The sequence below is a fragment of the Mercenaria mercenaria genome, chromosome 19, assembly GCF_021730395.1.
Source record: "Mercenaria mercenaria strain notata chromosome 19, MADL_Memer_1, whole genome shotgun sequence".
Taxonomy (NCBI): Eukaryota; Metazoa; Mollusca; class Bivalvia; order Venerida; family Veneridae; genus Mercenaria; species Mercenaria mercenaria.
In genome coordinates this window covers 44,137,769-44,156,880 of record NC_069379.1, presented here as the reverse complement: position 1 = coordinate 44,156,880, position 19,112 = coordinate 44,137,769, and the positions used below count along the sequence as shown (strand labels likewise).

The 19,112-nt window shown below is 33.7% G+C and overlaps 1 protein-coding gene across 1 annotated transcript; it reads left to right on the top strand.

Moving 5' to 3' along the window:
* Positions 1 to 1,016: 1,016 nt before the first annotated feature.
* On the top strand, positions 1,017 to 18,177 carry LOC123542214 (uncharacterized). Its single transcript, XM_053531888.1, has 8 exons — positions 1,017 to 1,368; positions 1,817 to 1,981; positions 2,527 to 2,631; positions 6,576 to 6,686; positions 9,904 to 10,040; positions 11,066 to 11,162; positions 13,061 to 13,225; positions 17,295 to 18,177. The coding sequence occupies exons 1-8, from the start codon at positions 1,074 to 1,076 to the stop codon at positions 17,555 to 17,557; spliced, it is 1,338 nt and encodes a 445-aa protein (XP_053387863.1). The 5' UTR covers positions 1,017 to 1,073; the 3' UTR covers positions 17,558 to 18,177.
* Positions 18,178 to 19,112: the final 935 nt, after the last annotated feature.

Here is a 19,112-nt window from a genome sequence, read left to right as displayed (position 1 = left end):
GTTGCTTCCAAGGTCAAGGATCTTCTTGGGATAAAAGTAGTCTTTTCTAGGTATCGTCTAGGTTCAGAGATATATTTCTCCAGGTGTAAACGTCTGGTGTAAAAACCTAAAGTAGACAACACATTGTCAATTACCTAAAACAATAGGGCATGTAACAAATGTTGAAAGATCGCACAATTATTCACCAGGAGAGTAGATCCGGATGTTCCTCCTGGTTTAGGATCTTCTGGTGCAGCGGATAAGGGTTTAGTCGTTGCTTCCAGGGTCGAGTGACTTCTTTAGATGAAAGGAGAGTCTGGGCTCAAGGATCTAGGTATATACGTCTGGGGTAAAAAGCTGAAATAGACAATACGTGGTCAATACTTTTTAACATAAAGCAGCAGGGCATATAACATCACCATGGGACACACTAAACTATCTATATGTTAGACAAAATAAAGTCAAATATAGTTCCCTTTAGTACGCCATAAAATACCGGTATATAGGTTCGCTAAAACTAATGTACGATAAAATCTAGGCAAATAAATACATAGTCCCTTAAGTATATAATGCAATCAGTAAGTTCTCCAAAATGCAAGTTGCTTCAAATATGTTTCATTTGATACGTCACTTATTCAATGTGAGTGTACGTTACTATTACTTCACTGAAAACTATTTAATTAACTTAAGTGTCCAACTACTCACAAAAGTTACAAGTTGAATTAAATGCAGATCTTTTAATCAGATAATACGACACTTCACATATCAATCTTTTGACAGATTGTTCACCGACACTATGAACTTGCACTTCTGCCACAGATATTCTACAGCTGGACATGTGACCGCGGTGTTGATTACCCATAGTAATTAAACAAATTTTTTTCGTATTCATCCCAGTTGAAATTATTTAGATACCACCAAATAACCATACACTTCCCACTCAGTCAGTGCATATTCAAATTATAACATATATGAAGTTGGATGTTGTGATAAAAGGCCTACCACTTGAAGTACAACAAGTGTAACAGGAAGGAAAGTTTAAGTCACTTTAGATCAATATTTACATGAAAACTTAAAGCTTTAAAATTTTGATTATGGCTGCTCTATATATGAATGAAAGTTTCACAAAAAATGACAATAATATAGAAGAAGGTATTGTCAAAGAAACGGATATAAAGACTGATGTGTATGAATCGCTACAGACAACTAAGGAGTGCGAGTTATATCAGGCATTAGAAAAGAGAAAATCAATTCAGGAAGTTGACACGAAGCGATGTAAAGTTATTTCAGGGAAGAAAATGATATATATGTTTCTCATTTTTCTGTCGGCAACAGTCATTGGGACACTTACTGGCGTTATCATTCTTTCCGCTTCTACTACTAAAACAGGTGAGCTCCTATAGTTTTGAAGATATGTGTTTTAAACGTCTAAATATTGCTTTAAATTATGAGGAAGCTATTTTTAGATGAAGCTTTTGCTATAAATGATGTGATGTTTTTAAAACGCATAATTTTTATGATCAAGTAGCTGCTACTAAAATTATATAAGGGCACATTCGCGGGTATTCGCGGGCAAGGCAAAAAAACCCACCTGTCTAATAACAAAAAGATCTTGTTTCTGTTCTCTAACTGGTGTTTCCGGAAGTACTTTAATAAGTTAAATCAGTTAGAACAGAGTAATTTCGTAGGGTTAGGATTAGGGTTAGTCAATTTCTGCTTTATTTGTTTGCATAAGATGTTAGAATTAGTTGTCTCGTTAGGTAAGGTTGTTTTATATATCTATAACCATCAAATACAAATGTAATTTTTATTTTATATTCATTTCACTGCAACAAAGATGGAAGCTGGGAAAACTGGCAGATGTGGAGTAACTGTAGTGCTGACTGCGGTAGTGGTTTCAGAACAAGGTCAAGGACTTGCTCAAATCCAACACCGTCTCCTTTTGGAAGATATTGTTATGGAAACCCCATTGATATCGCGTCGTGTGAAAACCACAATTGTGGTAGGATATGTTTTATTGAGTTATCTAGTCACAGAAAATACTAAATTTGATTAAGAATTGTGTGCGAGGATATATTCTAAGCAAAGAAAATATTTTAGTCATTTTGTACCTTAGTCTGTTTTATGAGACGTAAAATACACGGTTATATGTATCTTATCGGAGTGAATTCATGCTTTGTTAATGAAGAAAACGTTGATAATGGAGAAAACATTTCGCTTGAAAAGCACAATAAATAAATATTTTTGTAATTTAAATTGATTTATTTTCCCTATTAAGCAAGGAACATTTAAACTGGACAATATATATAAAAACGCGTACCTTGTCTACGTGATGACTATGATAGTCCTTATTCACGTGTTAATCTGAGACAATGACCTGCTCTTGGATAAAAATATTGTTTGTCGTCTAGTCTGCCCCTCATAATACAATTTCTGAGAATCTGAACTCCAAACAATTTTTCCGCGAAAATCAATGTTTGTTTTATATATTATTAGTTCTTATTATAAATGAAATTCTATTTATGATACAATATTAAATTAATACAGATGTTTGCCAGTCTCGACCATGTCATGCCGGTATCTGCATATCAGAAGGGGAAAAGTTTGATTGCACATGTCTGTATGGTTATACAGGACGTTTTTGCGAACATAGTAAGTATTACTAAGATGTTCATTTTAAAAGTAACTTGGGTAAAAAAAAAATTCTCGTTATTTGAAAAAAGTAGAAATTGATTGATTATGAAATATCAGAAAGCTGGTGTATAGCTACCTTAAGGCTAAGAAAGTGAAATCTGCAGAACGGTCCATGAATTTTCATAACACGTCATTGAATTGTTGGCAGTATTTTCTGTCAAACATTACATAGTCTAGAGGTTTCTTAGAGTCTTTAATAAATTATAGCATCTCAAATATTTTTTCAAGCACAGATTAGTATCGGTAGTGGTTTTATTTTGTTTATTTTGACGTTATTGGCCATTGGGATAATTTCCGCAAAAATGTAGAGACCGTCAATAATTTTCTGAATGGTAATAAACAAAGAAACAAAAATATGAACCCGTTAGAACACATTTCCTCAAGCATGTTATCCATATGTGCAAATTGTGATTCTACAACAAAGGGAGACTACTATGATATATCCGGATAAAATACTAAAAGAAAAATACACTTTTATTGATCAGAACCAGAATTTCATGTGGATGATAGTGTTTTATTTATGAATTTCTTCTTTTTAATCATAGACAATCAGTTATAAGTCAGTTAACGTGCTATACCAATTCAGCAAGGTTACGTATGTACATGTGGGCCATAGCAGTATCGCTCAAAGTGTGGCCTGTTTGAATGACTCTATAATCAAATCTTTTTGTAACAACAAACTTCCCTTTTGCGTTAACCAGCCAGCCTAGCAGTAGACGTTTTTAGAGAGATCAGAAGCCGCCCCTACATTCGGTAACTCTTACCTAATAATATGGATTTGTTTAGAACCTAGCGTTAGAATTTGTTTTCATTTAAACATTTGGGTTGGCTGCAACTGCCCTTCTTTCCGTAACAAAAGAGAGTCTCTTGTCATAAACCGTTAAATATACATGATACCATTATCAATTGATCTTGCTTCGCACTTACATAACAGTTAAACGGAAATTAAATTGTAAACGATTTATATCTATTGTTAGCTTGTCAATGTGGTGTTGGTGTTAAGGTAGTTTAATAAACCGGAAGTCATTTATCCGGAAAACGTAGAGTAGAGCCTAGATTCGGCTTATGGAAATGAAAATCATTTTATGAATTAATGGCAACCTGTGAGTAAAGTTATAACAATGACACTGTTACTATCTTTCTAAAGTTGAAATATGATATTAAAACATCTGATAAGTTAAATAGTTCAAAATAATGTCTTGAGGAGGTAGATTACCTTAATATGTGTATGTGCGCATGTCCAACCGGAAGCTAACGTGACGATTTACGACGACGTTTACGACATACTAATGTGTTTGTATATCCATTCTTCTGAAAATAAATCATGAATCTGTCTCCGATCTGATGTTTTTATTTCGAAAGTACGTAATTCTGTGCATTTTCCTTACTTGAACTATTTCCAAACAGCCATTATTTGCTGAAATATTTTTATGAGTCTTTTGCTCTGAATATTGATCAATATGTTGCTTCTTTTATGTAGTTATATTGAAATGTTATGCGCAGTGAAAGAAAATCGATGATGGTAACCAATGTTATTTGGAATATAGTTGGGTGAAAGGTTACTTGTTACAGCCATTTTTAAAACAAAGGCTGGCAGTTTGATTTGTAAGACGTATTTTTCAGTCTCCGTTGATAATTTGTTACTTATATACTAAAACTAAGCTCTGAAATTGTTCAAATTTCAGTAGAAAATTTTGGTTTCTTGAATTGAATTGATGTTACCATGGAAACGAAGCCCGTGACCTAAACATCTAAATGTAAAATTCAAAAGCGTTGACACTGGTCTATCTAAGGAACACCCATTCGGCTTTTTATTTTCATTTCAACAGTATCTATGAGAATAATAGCAGCATGCTGAACGATTTTTCCATGAAAAATGCTAAACGAAGGGTACTGCTGTAAGTATTTTAAGCTGTGAAATTTGTTTGAATCAATGCAGAAAACACGAAAATATAACTGATGTTAGAAATTATATGTTTTTAAGCTACATTAACAAAAAAGTTAACTTTATTCAATATTTTTATAAGAAATTACGACAAAAAGCAAGATATACGCTATTTTAAACATCTCTGTTGCCATGGTTACTTTAAACTTTAAGAAAAATAGGGTAATATTTCTGTATTACCTGTGAAGGTTCATGCACTTCATACCTGGATAAAAAATGTAATTGAAGGGACAGAGATAAACGAAATTGAGATTGTAGCAGTTGAAACATTAAATTACACGAAATACAAAAAAAAAAAAAATTGTTGCGGTTCTACTAATTTGAATTTACTCTGGTGACAAGGTAACCTACCTCCTTAAAATTAGCTTGAAATATGCGGTTCATTTTAATCATGGTCAAATATCTCACAAACAAGCACACGCACCTATACATTTCATTTCACCACATTATAGGCCATATGTTTGTTTACGACTGTGAGAAGTTTCATTAAAATCTACGTTGTAGAAAAATTTCTATTCGCAAAAATGTTTTGAAAGTTGTTATTTTCCCATAGACTCCAATTATGAAAAATTGCGTGAGGTCCAAAGTTTTCAAATCAGTCTAGCAAAAAAATCAAGCACACGACCCATTCTTTTTATTTGCTGAATTTTCTAAGTATATTCCGAGGTTTTGAAAAATCTGAGTTTAATCAAATTCTACATTGTAGAAAAATTTCGTCCCGAACGTGCAAAACTACCTTTAAGTTAACAAACAATCAATGCTTTATAATTCTGTGACAAGAAAACATACATAAAACTATAAAGTGTTATTATGCTTAACAAAACATATTAATAACAACTGGTAACTAGAAACTGAATAAACAAGCCATTAACTTTATATTGTAAGAAACTGACATTCCGTGTAGCTCTAGGCATGTAGAGTAGCTAAACAATTCTTTGTAGGAACATATACGTAGCCCTGTGAAAAACGAACCAAGGAAAATAATTAACTGTCCAATTTACCGGCTGGGTCCAAGGTCCAATTGCTTACAGTAACTCAATTGACCCCTGTCGCTATTTCAAGATGCATTTTTTCCGCGATACAATAACGTTCCACTAAAAACAAAAATCGTCAATATGTTCAAATTGAAGAAAATCAAGCTTAAATCATTTAAAACGCCAGAACATTTCGATATACAGTCGACTCTTCAATATTATTTGTGCACAAACGAACTTTACATATTTTACTGAACATTTTTCTGTTACATATCCTCCATACGGACTTTTACTTAAAACCAATTTGACTTTAATATGAACCAGAATGGCTAAGCCTACAAAATACAATCAGTAGTCTAACTCGACAGGATTATTGTCTTTATCTTTGTTGGGATTAGATGGTCAAAGGACATGCTTACAGTGAATTTGAGACTGAGAATGGTTTCCACTCGACAATCGAAGAACGCTTTGGCCTATAGGCGTCAAATTTCAAAGGACGATTGCCTTTTGTCAGTAAAAGATCCCTATTGCTTTTAGGTTTACAAAGGCGAAAGTCACCATGACCTTGATACTTGAAAAACGCTGCAGCACAAGAACCTCAAATTTGGTTGGCAGATGACCCCTATCGATTTTGACTTCGGTTGTTCAAACTTTATGGGTAAGGTCATGGTCACCTTGAGCTTGATCTGGAAATTGGTTTTCATCTATAACTGAAGCACACTAGCGTTTGTGCTTGTCTGTATGACGACCAAGGATTTCCTATTTATAATTAAAGAATGCTTTGGTCTACAGGCGTCAAACTTCTAAGGATTTTAGGCTGTGGTCATTAGATAACCCCTGAGGACAAATGTCATTGCGATTACGAGGCCCGATTGCGAGGCTTGCGTGTTGTACAAACATATCTCGTTTATCTGTGCGTTTAGTGTGTAATTACCTAACAGACATATAATCAATATAATATACAAACATATTTATGATTAAAGATATTGATGACTGCAGCTCAGTTACGTGTGGTAATGGAACATGTATCGATGGTATTGGTGAGTACAGCTGCTCGTGCAACGATGGATTCGATGGAACCTACTGTGACCAGGGTACTTTCTATATTTCTATATGTTAAAGTGTTAAAGAATACATTCTGTAAACTTGCATCGACACTTCACCGAAAATAACACCTCATTTCTCTTGATTATGGCCATACCCTATAGACTAATCGGTAACCACGATTTTTTTAAAAACCTTTCCCGCCATATTTTATTGCATGCATGCATGAGTTTACTGACTGATTAATAGCGACACATCATATCAGTGCTAATGTTAACATAAACGGAAAGCTGACTACTCATGTAAATGTAAACATTAGGCAAATCAACAAAGTTGTTGAGAAAGATATATTTATTGCTTTTGCAATAAATTAGGACACAATTTTATTACAATTACATTCCCTAATTTCCTGGATCATATATGAAATCTGTTATCGCTTTTGCAACTTACATATTTCATCTAAAATAAAAATATATGGTTTACAGTTGATCTAAGACAACAGAATTTCTGTCCAAACTGAACAAATGAGTCGTTCCTGAATATATCCTTCTTTATTTCAATGTTACAGATTCTGACAAAGCCGAAATCTGAGAATTCCGTTTTAAAAACGACAATTTTGGTCCCGCTATACACAATTGCACTATAATTATATTCTAAATAGCAAACGATTATCGGGTATTTATGCGATCAGTTGATACCAGAAAACAGTGATTTAGAGTTGAAGCTATCGCATGGATAATACGTATTATTTCATTTGACGGTCTTATATGCATAAATTGGACTGAGTAAAATTAAGAATTTTGATTTTGATTTTGAACATCAGAGTCTTAACAAGCGAAACAAAAAATTAAACATTAACTAGATTTTATCAAATTTCTATTATTTTCGGTCAGTAGGTCAAAGATCAAGGTCACAGTGACTTTGAGGCTGAATATGATTTCCGATTGATAACTGAAGAACGCTTTGGTCTACAAGCGTAAAAAGATTTTTAACAGACTGAGTGTAATCTGAGAAATCCGAAATCTGAGAAAACAGAATTTCTTAGAATGATTGCCTATGGCTAGTTATTTACCACTGTGATTGTTGGGTCTTTAGATCTAATCCGTAACAAATAGACGATAGCATTTATCTTGTAATATTTTGTAAAAGATGTTAAATCTACCCTGTTTTCAAGTGTCCCTAAATAAAATCTTTCTATAATTCCTATAGAGAACGAGTTTTAGAGCAAGTTTACTTTTTTCATTTTAAACTGCAATAGATAACATGATGTTGTAATAATCTGTATTAAAAAGCCGGTCATTTTCAAACAAACACATATCGGCTGAAGTGCGACATATATTTACAAATCCAGTCAAGATCCGTCGATATCATTTTAACTATGCGACTGTGGAGAAGTTGTAGAAACACATAACTTTTACATTGAGACCGTGATGAAGTAGGAACTTTTACAACTGTAATAGCAAAACTTGTATTTTGAATATGTACACCACCATATCTTAACATGTACACAATTTTAATTAATTAATTATATAATAGAAAACATAAAGGTTTACCATAATCACGTCTTAAGCCATTGTAATTCAGCCTCACAATTGTAATATAAAGATGTAAACTGGACTGCCTCTGACCCATCTATTTAACCAGCCGGTTTCCAGCTTTATCTTACAATCTTAAGGTTTCGAAGTAGACCTTGAGAAACAAAAATCAAACAACACCAAATCATAGAAAGAAAGAGTTGTTTGACATGAAAATTGAACAGCATGTAAAACACGTATATTACGTTACGAAACAAGTGTCAGTATACTGATATAAACATTGAATTCCGGAAAAGGACTGCCTAAGGAAGCTCCACTTCCGGACAGTTAAACGCCTTTAAAAACTCACCATTTTCAAAGAACAGTTACACATATTCGTTTTGATGCATTTGCAATAGCGTGCGAGAGGTGAAATTTCGCATAACAAGGTGGAACACAGTTTTCAGCAAGTGTTTATCTTTATTTCTTTACAAATGGTATTCATTTTCAAAAGGAGAATTTGATGTATTATAAATATTATTTTTGATCTAGTGGAACTATTGAGTCTATTCAATATTCTTTTTTAATATAATTCCACTGAAACCGGTGCTACAATGTATGTAGCCTGTCCGGCTGGTTAAGTAAGCACACTATATAACTACGTACCGAATCGTCATTAATTCAATGCCAGGTTAGGCAAATGCAAAATTTACGATACGACAGAAGATAACATGTAAATGTAATTCGTTCTCCAATTCTAATCTGAATAGGGGGGAAACTTTCAATTCATTGCAATTAAAAGTGGTAAAGCGTCCACATCGAGTACAGGGTGTCGTGGGGACAATTCCCGATGGCATCATTCTAAGGACGTGAAAAATGGTAGCAGCAGCTCCCTTACCTGACATTCAGCATTTAAAAGGAAACTACCTTCTCTTCTCTTACACTCGTGACGATGTATTCAATCAGGAATATGGTTTCGGGAGTAATTGACATGATTTGTAGAACTTCCTTCAACATCGACCTAAATCAAATTAGCATTAACTAATTACTTGCAAAGAACAACTCATTTTAACCAAGTTAACCTTATATAACAATTAAGAACCATCACAAATTGAATATTCCATCCAATTTTCTATCCACATGAAGATTACGGAAATCGTTCTGATAATACTGGATTAATGAAGCATTACTACAAGATGACATGTGGACAATTTAGGCCCGTCGTGAATACATGTACGTGTGTTTTCACAATTTCATCTGCAAACTTATGAACTCAATTTCTTTTCAGTATAATTTAAAATACATAGAGAAATAATCTGTAGAAAATGGATCAAAATTCAACTTAACACATCAAATAATGTGCACACTGCTACATTAATTCAAACAAATGTTTAGACATTAAATTCATGTCTTGGCCTAATATATGTCACTTTCAGTTTGTAAATAAATTCTTGTATCACAACAAAGCAGACTTTACGCTTTTATTTGTTTTATCTCGAAGATTTTACGAATTTCAACCTGTCTGCAATAACGTGATTGCTGTAACTAAATTACGCTCAGCGTAAACAATAGTTTTGTCTGAAGGTTGACGTATAACTATCTAGTATTTGTATAAAAGCGTTCCGCCTAAGTTAGTGCTAAGTGATGCGAAGAGTATTGAACATTTCATTTCTCATCATGAACATACTGAATCAAATTGGGTCTGTTTGTTTTTGTTTTGTCAGTATCTTAATCAACATTTTGATATATTTAGTAAAAACAGATGATTGCCTTGACATTTTACGGTACGGGGAAAATAAAGAAGACGGGGTTTATACAATCAGAACATGGAAAAGCCGTCAGCTTATTGAAGTATATTGCGACATGACCACAGATGGGGGCGGATGGACAGTATGTCAGCTATATATTAGAATTACATCTAGAGTAAATAATACAAAACAAGCACTATGAGAATATAGAGTTGTATGGATAAAAGGACCATGATGACTCCCAAAAAAAATAATTCAGCTAGTTTTCAGTAAAACCATTTCAATTGTTTCTAAATATTCAAATAAGATGTTCAGTTAGTAATACAATATATTTTTCGTAAAATTGGCATGACTGATACACACCATTTACTAGGACGTTATACTGCATTCATGACGTTCTTAATGCCACGACTCTATTTATCTTCGATGATTTTTTTTTAAGCAGCATTGTAAGACTTCAATATGCGAATAGTATTACTTCAAAGATTCTATTAGGCCGGTTTTATAACATGAAATAACGTCAGAACCATAAACTAATTCCAACATAATATATTATTGTTGATTTTTAATCTTTAGTTACTTATGCAGTACAGGATAAAAAACTTCATATGAAATACAAGTCAAACTCTGAAAATAAGGTGATATTTCAGTGAAGCTTCCTTTAGATTTTAGTTATACATTTATGTCGGGTATACTAGCGGTAGAACAATACAACATATCGTCCATTTGTCTAATACATATCAGACGTTACTTCAGAATTCCAGATGGAATATTTCAAAAATGTGCCATGATATTTTGAAGGACCTTTTCTGTCTTTCATTTCCTTGCATACTACTTATTCCACGCCAAAAAGTTTATGCTGGAATCCTAAAAATTAAAATTTTTCAATATTTTATGGTCCCAAATTTCTGTCACCTATACAGGCTTTGTCACGGAACGGCCCCTATATAATGCATTACCTCTTCCGCAAGAAACAAACGACTTATTTATGTTTATCAACTTTCAATACTTAAAGATTTGAATGATACTATCAAACTTGCATTCATTGCTTGGGTGCAATTAATTGAATGTTACAGTTGTAAATACATTGAAAATTATCATGTTGTGGTAATGTTCTATCTAGAGTTGAAGTAAAGCCAATTTCATTTTTATTTTATTTTCACGTAGATGTTCCAGTACCGTTTTAATGGATCAATGGATTTTTACAGAAATTTTTCTGAGTATGAGCAAGGATTTGGAAATTTGAAAACTGAATTCTGGCTTGGTAAGTCTTACTTTGTATGCAAGAACGCGGTTTAAATTTTGCCTTACAGTTGATTCTAACACGACCCGATGTGTTTGCCTATTAAACAATGAAGATTGAAACTGCGTGTTTTTATGCAACATATATATTATTTGTACGTCACAATTTTTTAAATCATAGCGCCAGGCGTCATACCAGCGTGCTGGAAGAAAAGCACACATAACGTAAAATGTTGGTGAATATCTTCAAAGATGTATTCAATAACCGTTGATTATGTCTACAAAGCTAAATAATATGTGTAAAACTGATTTGCTCCTTCGCATCTGAACTCCAAAAAATTTATTCATTGTTTTTGTTGTTTTCAACGTCGCTCCGATACAGTTATATGTACTGTGGCGACTTTCCAACTTTGATGTCGGAGGACGATCCCTGATGCCTCTCCGTGCTTTATTGCATTATGGACGTGTACCTGGATAGAACCACCGACCTTTCGTAAGCCAGCTGAATGGCCTACTTACATGACGAATTCAACACCAACAAAGCTCGCATCTACGTCAATGTGGGGCAAGTGATTTGTTGTCAACGACCTACTTGGCCACGGACGTTTTTATTCGAAAATAAATCAGTGTTTGGAATATATTATAAGTTAAATTTTATTCAACGAGAAATAACTGTAAGGAATGTATTATTTCATAATTGCTATTGTTATCTATTAAAGTATTCATCAGAATATTATACTAACACAAAGAGCACATGTAAGTCATTGTATTTCCAATACCTACAAACATGTTATCATCTCACTTCATATAATTTCTTAAAATTTGTTATTTGTTACTCTATCATCACTATGAATATTAATTACTTGAGATCTAAAATGTTTTTCTTTTCTTTGAACGACGCCTAATTTAATTTATATGATGATCATTTGGAAGTATAGAATACAACCAATCAAAGTAATAGCTATCAAAATAATACGGTTTTATTCAGTCTTTTCATCAGAGGTAATGAAAATGGAAACACCGCTCTCGCTTCTTGGCACCGGCTAATGCGGAACACTATTACAGAAGGTTTGAATGAACTCCGTGATCTCAAAGGACCAGTACGGCGGAACATTTTACGGCCGCCACACGGGACTTAAATATTACTGTTGTAATGGTTAATAAAAATCTATTCTAGTGTATGAAGATCCACTGGAAGCATAGAATGTACCTAAGCAAAATAATAGCTAAGTAATGTTTGATTAAAAACACAATACTGATAACTGTTTGCAATTGTTATAATTTGTTTAATATTTGCGAGTAGAATGTACGTCTTATTCAAAACCGTTGATACCAAACCGACCGCATTATATACAAAAATAAAAAAGTGGAATACCGCAGGTCGCCTAACACAACATAAACAGAAAAGTTGAAGGCTCGGTTTATTTGAGCTTGTCGATGGAAAATTACTTACTACGGAAAATTACTTACTTACCGACCGATTTAGAATAAATCATTTCTTAATTACTCTGATCATTAAAATATCGATCACATTGTCACAACAAAACATTTTCTATTTTATCACGTTTTCAGAATTTACAAGAATGTTATTACCTCACAATCAAATAGATTTATGTCACAGAAATTGACTTGAGAATTGAAATGGATCTCGATGTAGTTGAAAGATCCTTAAGAATTGTTTGACCTGAAACTCCGAAACAGAATATGGGCATTTTTTTGCGATGTAAGTTTGAATACTTACTTATTTCCTCTTAACTAAATAATTTGGACTGTAGGGTTTTTTTTTAAATTGCGTTTGAATGATAATTGGCCATGAAGCTGTCAGTTTAAGATAATTAAGTTATAACCAGTTTTCTATCAGCTTTTAAGAATTTTTTTCTTAGTATATTTTCAAATTTGTACTTATCGCATATAAACTAGGTCTGAGGTACATTGAAGAGTTGGCGAGTCAAGAACGTACTGAACTAAGGATCGATTTAGAAGCAGCAAATGGAACAACAGGATTTGAAACATTTGACAATTTCTCCCTTTCCGCTGGACCGGCGTATACCCTGCATATTGGATCAACTATAGCTTCTTCGGGCAGTTAGTATTATAATTTATTATTTTCATTTACAATTTCAGTATTATTACTAACCACTTTATATTTCTATACTTTTTAAAATCCTAATTATTTTGTATTATTATCTTGACATCAGTCATTTCTCATCAACTTCTGTTAAGCAAGGTGTGTCAATTACGTTCAGGGAAAATAGGTAAGTATTGTTAGCAACCAAAACAAGATGACAAGGCAAGCTAACTACGAAAATTTCCTTACGTTTCAGAAACAGCTCTAAGCACCGACAAAACAAGAAATGTCGGCGCCATTACATAAAGTCATCCTGTTTGTATAGAATACAAAAATTGTTTTATTCATGCTATATTTATTTCATTCAATGGGTGTGTGAATTACTATTTATCGGTGTTTCGGGTTTCATTGTGTTCCACTTTGTAGCAACAATGCTAGACAGAAATGTGAAAAAATGCAGACTTTGCAAAAACGATTTATACATGTTGTATCTTTCATCTCTATATTTTAGATTTTATTGAATTCATTTAATTTTATTCAAACATTTTTAACAACCATTTTAGCGTCAGGTACCTTTCTGCTGCACTAATTCAGTTATGAATGATAATTATTCAAAATGCTTTAAATGTTAGCCAGATTGACCTTTCCAAATGTCCATCTTTTTGGCCATTTTAAAAGAACCCTAGACATTTCGGTATCTTTTTATAACTTTGTTATATCTTTTTATAACTTTAACCTGAATTTAAATGATAAAGTTGATAGAACATATTTCCGTTATATCATCAGACATTTATACTACAATACTTTTATAAATCAATTTCGACATGTTGTATAAGTAGACATGGTAAACCTAAGACATTTGCGTTGCATATAAAAATAGAAGAAATGGAAAACCGCAGGTTACCCAACAGTAGGTCATATTCACTAAAAGTCAGTTTTAAGATCGGTGTGCAAAACTGTACATGTCATCCAAATCTGAAGGCTGTATCTTAAAAAACAAGAAAGTAGGTCAGTAGGTCACATTCGTGGTCACTGAAAGTCAGTTTTAAGATCAATATGCAAAACTGTACATATTATCCAAATTTCAAGGCTGTATCTTAAAAAAACAAGAAAGTAGGTCAGTAGGTCAAGGTCACAGTCGGGTGACTCCTTATCACTTGGGGTCATCAGGTAAATATAATTAAACAGTCTAGGAAATAATTATGATCTGATAATATTTGAAGTATTTTTTCCTATATAACTGATATATCAAGTGACCCCTGGGGCGGGGCCTCTTTTCACCCCAGGGGCATAATTCGAACAATCTTGTTAGAGATCAACTAGGCAATGATACCAGCATAATGTCTAATGGCATAGGCTTGAACTTTCAGACAAGAAGATTTTTAAAGTTTTTTCCCACATGTCTATGTAAAAAAACAAAGAAAAATATCAAACAGGGAATGCCACGCACCAAAAACGTAGCCTCCTCAAAACGAAACCCCCAGCACGCAGACGCGTGCACCACACACACATACATACACACACACACACACACCAAAAGCCAACACATAAGGACAAAACGAACAACACAAACGCACACAAAGCCAACACATAAGACGAAACGAACAAACAAAGGAACACAGTGGGGCACCGCCGTAAAACTTGGGACCCCAGGGCAGGGGCTCTTTTCACCCGAGGGAAATAATTTGAACAATCTTGGTAGAGGACCACAAGGCAATGCTACAACCAAATATCAAAAGCCTAGGTCTTGTGGTTTTAGATAAGAAGATTTTTAAAGTTTTTTTCCTATACAAGTCTATAGAAACCACGAGATCCCCCTGGGCGTGGCCATATTTCATCATAGGGGAGTCTTTTGAACAATCTTGGTAGAGGCCCACTAAATGATGCTACATACTAAATATCAAAGCCCCAGGCCCTTTTGTTTTTGACAAGAAGATTTTCAAAGATTTTCCCTATATAAGTCTAAAGAAACAATGTGACCCCCAGGGCGGGACCGTATTACATCCTATGGGAATAATTTGAACAATCTTTGTAGAGGCCCACTAGATGATGCTATATACTGAATATCAAAGCCTCTTATGGTTTTGGACAAGAAGATTTTCAAACTTTTTCCCTATATAAGTCTATATAAACAATGTGATCCCCGGGATGGGGCCATATTTGATCCTAGGGGGATAATTTGAACAACCTTGGTAGAGACCCACTAGATGATGCTACATACCAAATATCAAAGCCCTAGGCCTTGTGGTTTCGGACAAGAACATTTTTATTTTTTTTCCTTTCGGTTGCCATGGAAACCAGAGTTCTGTACGGAATTCAATTCTTTGAACAAATTGTAAAGAAGACCATCCAAGGATCATCCCTATTAAGTTTCATCAAAATTGGTATGGTGGTTTAGGAGGATATGTTGTTTAAAGGAAAGTGTGGACGGACGGACGCCGGACGGTGAGCGATCACAATAGGTCACTCTGACCGCTTAGCCTTCGGGATGTTTGGCATTAAGACACGTAAAAGACTGTTCAAAACTAGCCGGAATTGGATTTGTCTGGTTTATTTTTAACGCTAGAAGAACATAGACAAAGAAATAAATTCGTAGTTGCACCTTTTCCATACACCACTGAATTCCATCAATAAAATGGTATACTTATGTCAGCATTTTTCTTTATTCTTGTTGTGTTGAGCGATCTGTGGAGTTTCCACAGTTTTTATTTTATTATTACAGCAGCGTTGTTTGTGACATGTGGTGGCCGTAAAAAGTCCCCCGTACATTCAGTCAGGGCTGTTATATTTCAATCTTATCAGATCGTTCAGCTCGACTTTTCTGTCGTGTTATTTGTACTTTTTAGTGTCTCAGCTTGAACATTTCGGCCTGGGTGGTTCCAATACTCCCGCTTTCATAGCTTTGGGTATTGTACAATCACCCCTTTGATATGGTGCCTGTTTTTTATTTTTGTCTTTTGACAGTTCCTGTGATATGCAGGCTCCGTAACCTCAAATACCCTTTCTAAATTCCAGTTTGTTTAGTTCTGCCCTTTGTTTTCTCGTTAAGGGCAAGACATTGTTTTAATTGGGGACCATGGGGACCATACGCCGCTTTTCATGGAGTGAAACCTAGTGTATCATTGAAAGTTCCATATGCACCGACGTATGAACACATCTGCGGATGTCTCTAAATTGCTTTTAGTACTTGTAGCATGTGTAAATGTTGAGTTCTGCTCAATCCGGGGCTACAGGGCTTGGACGGTAGCATGTATTCCACTACCGTCCATGAGCAGGCTCAATCAATACGAGCCTGCAACATTTTCGTTTTTGTGGTGTTGAGCGACCTGTGAAGTTTCAACTTTTTCAATTTTGTCATACTTAACACAATCGGTTAGTATGCTGAATAAATTTGTACATGCAGGTATATTTGATTCGACGCTATTTCGAACGAGCCCTTCGCATTTTGGCACTTTTCGTAACTTTATAATTATATCTGAAATACACTGATTCCTTTTAAGATGTCCATTTTAACGATTACTAGATACATTCGTATTACAATTATTGGATGTAAATTATTTCTGACATGATTTATGAATAAACACGTAAATCCAATTACTAACAAAAAGCAATTCGTTGAATTCTGTCTCACAGTAAGGGTCAAATACATAGTATTAAAAACTTTCAACGTTTTAAGGAATTACATATTTTTCTATTGTTTCACCGGTAATTGTAACTGTAAGGAAAGCGTAGATGATTTAAATAATACATTTAAAAGGTAATATATAAGCAGCTTATATCTATCTGCAATTTTTATACAGTTATCCTGGGTAATAAACCAGCAGCTTATATCTATCTGCAATACATTTACAATTATCCTGGGTATTGAACCAACAGTCATAATTATGTAAGCAGCATATATCTATCTGCAATACTTTTACACTTATCCTGGGTATTGAATCAATAATCATTTAAAGTATTTTATGTTGTTTTGTACTTTAAAATATGAAAAAAATTATGTACATTTTGAAATCTTATTTACGTTTTCATATTTGTTGAAATAAATGCAGCGATATGCTACATTAGCTTGTTTCTTTACATATTCAGTTTCCAGCGGGTACAGGTTTGGTCCATTCCACAATGGCATGAATTTTACAACATACGATCACGATGCTGATCCTAGTAAAACTCGCAACTGTGCTGTTTCGTTCCACGGTGCCTGGTGGTATAGAAATTGCTTTAATGCCAATCTAAATGGCAAATACTTGACACCAGGGACAGTGAGACCGCTGTCTATGAATTACGAAAGCTTCTTAAGTTTTGGTTACACTTCCTTGAAATCCAGCAAGATGATGATGAGAAGAAATTAAAAATCGTAATAATTAAATGTGAGATTCAAATTGTATGTGGTTCACATGTTTACTTTCTCATTTCCAAGTGATTCATTTTAATTGACTGATAAATGTATGTGTAATATTTCATTTCCTTGTTGCAGTACATATGTATGTACATATATTGCCATGTCATATATTTTTCTTTGAGTTTAGCTGTACAATTTGCTGTCTGTATATTTTGTATGAACACATATACATTTTGTTTTATGACATATGCTATACCATGTCGCTGTTGTTCTGTGTTAAGCGCATCTCATTCATGAATGTATTTTTCGATCGAATGAAATGAAAATAAAATATTCACGGACTGTTCTACATTCAAAATATTTGTTTTTATTTAACTGTGTAGAGCATTAAAGCATCAGTATCGCAGTCTGTGCATGAATGAAACAATACGCTTAAAACTATGATTGAGTTTGCGAAAAGCGTCATAAGACAAAATAATACATACTAATTTAATAACTCCTTTAAGTTTCATTGGAATCTGAAAATGTCGACATTTTTTCCATATTGACGTTCAATTGTTAATATTGAGTGTGACGTCAGTTTCATTTATGTCGTCGAGATTAAAAGGTCTTTATCGATGATAATTTCAATTTTACTTAGTCCTTATAACAAATTTGTATCATTGATATAATAATTTGAAGTGTATATGCGTATGTAATACAAAAGCATTCAATTTGCATCATGAAATGTGCACTCAATCTTTCGTGGAATATTACCGCTCTCCTAGAGTCGCGCAATATTTCCGATGCAGAACTCGTGCATATTTCTCGATTTAAATCTAATAACCTATACATAATAATGACTATTCTAAATAAGCGGTTGAAATGTTTTTTAGTTTGTAAAATGAAATGAACCCGACTAACACAATTACTTTATATGTTAAAATAGAACAATACTGTGTTTCGTATAAACGCACGATAGCAACAAACCCTTGAGTAACACTTGTACTCATGTCTATTCTAGGAAATAAAACTTATGACAATCCTGAAATTCTCTTAAAGTGTAAATAGCATTTAGCAGTGACCTCTTACTTGTAGCAAAACTTGTCTCATAAAACATATTTAGTTCTTCCTTTACACGATTGGGAATTGGAAAAGAGGACTCTTAATGCAAGTGGTCATAAAAGATCATAATTAACCTGTAGCCTGCTAATAGCAAGTGATTCTGCCTTTTTGACCAAGATTGTCTGCACCGTTTGCTATTCAGTCTGCAAATTTTCAGTGAACACGCCTTCGAATAATAAATGGTGTTGCAATAATTGAATGATGGTCAAGTCCATTTCAGAAATTTAACAAGCTAAAGGTTATGAGAATAATAAACCAATATGCAACAAGCGGATACATCAATAATTACCCTAAATTTAATTGCATAATTTTATACAAGCACTGTATAAATACATGTATTATCATATTCTAAAGCTCATAATAACATTTGTTTCTTTCTTTTAATTCTCTTGTAGTACACGCTTATAAGATGCCCCCACCCTACTCTTTGAACTGGAAATATGACCTAATAATGCGTCTAA

Bases quoted from the DNA above. Each gene is read 5' to 3' on its own strand.
- LOC123542214 (XM_053531888.1), top strand. From the start codon at position 1,074: ATGGCTGCTCTATATATGAATGAAAGTTTCACAAAAAATGACAATAAT. The intron at 10,041-11,065 runs GTATGTCAGCTA...ATTTTCACGTAG, and splicing joins CAGATGGGGGCGGATGGACA to ATGTTCCAGTACCGTTTTAA. The intron at 13,226-17,294 runs GTTAGTATTATA...TTACATATTCAG, and splicing joins AACTATAGCTTCTTCGGGCA to TTTCCAGCGGGTACAGGTTT.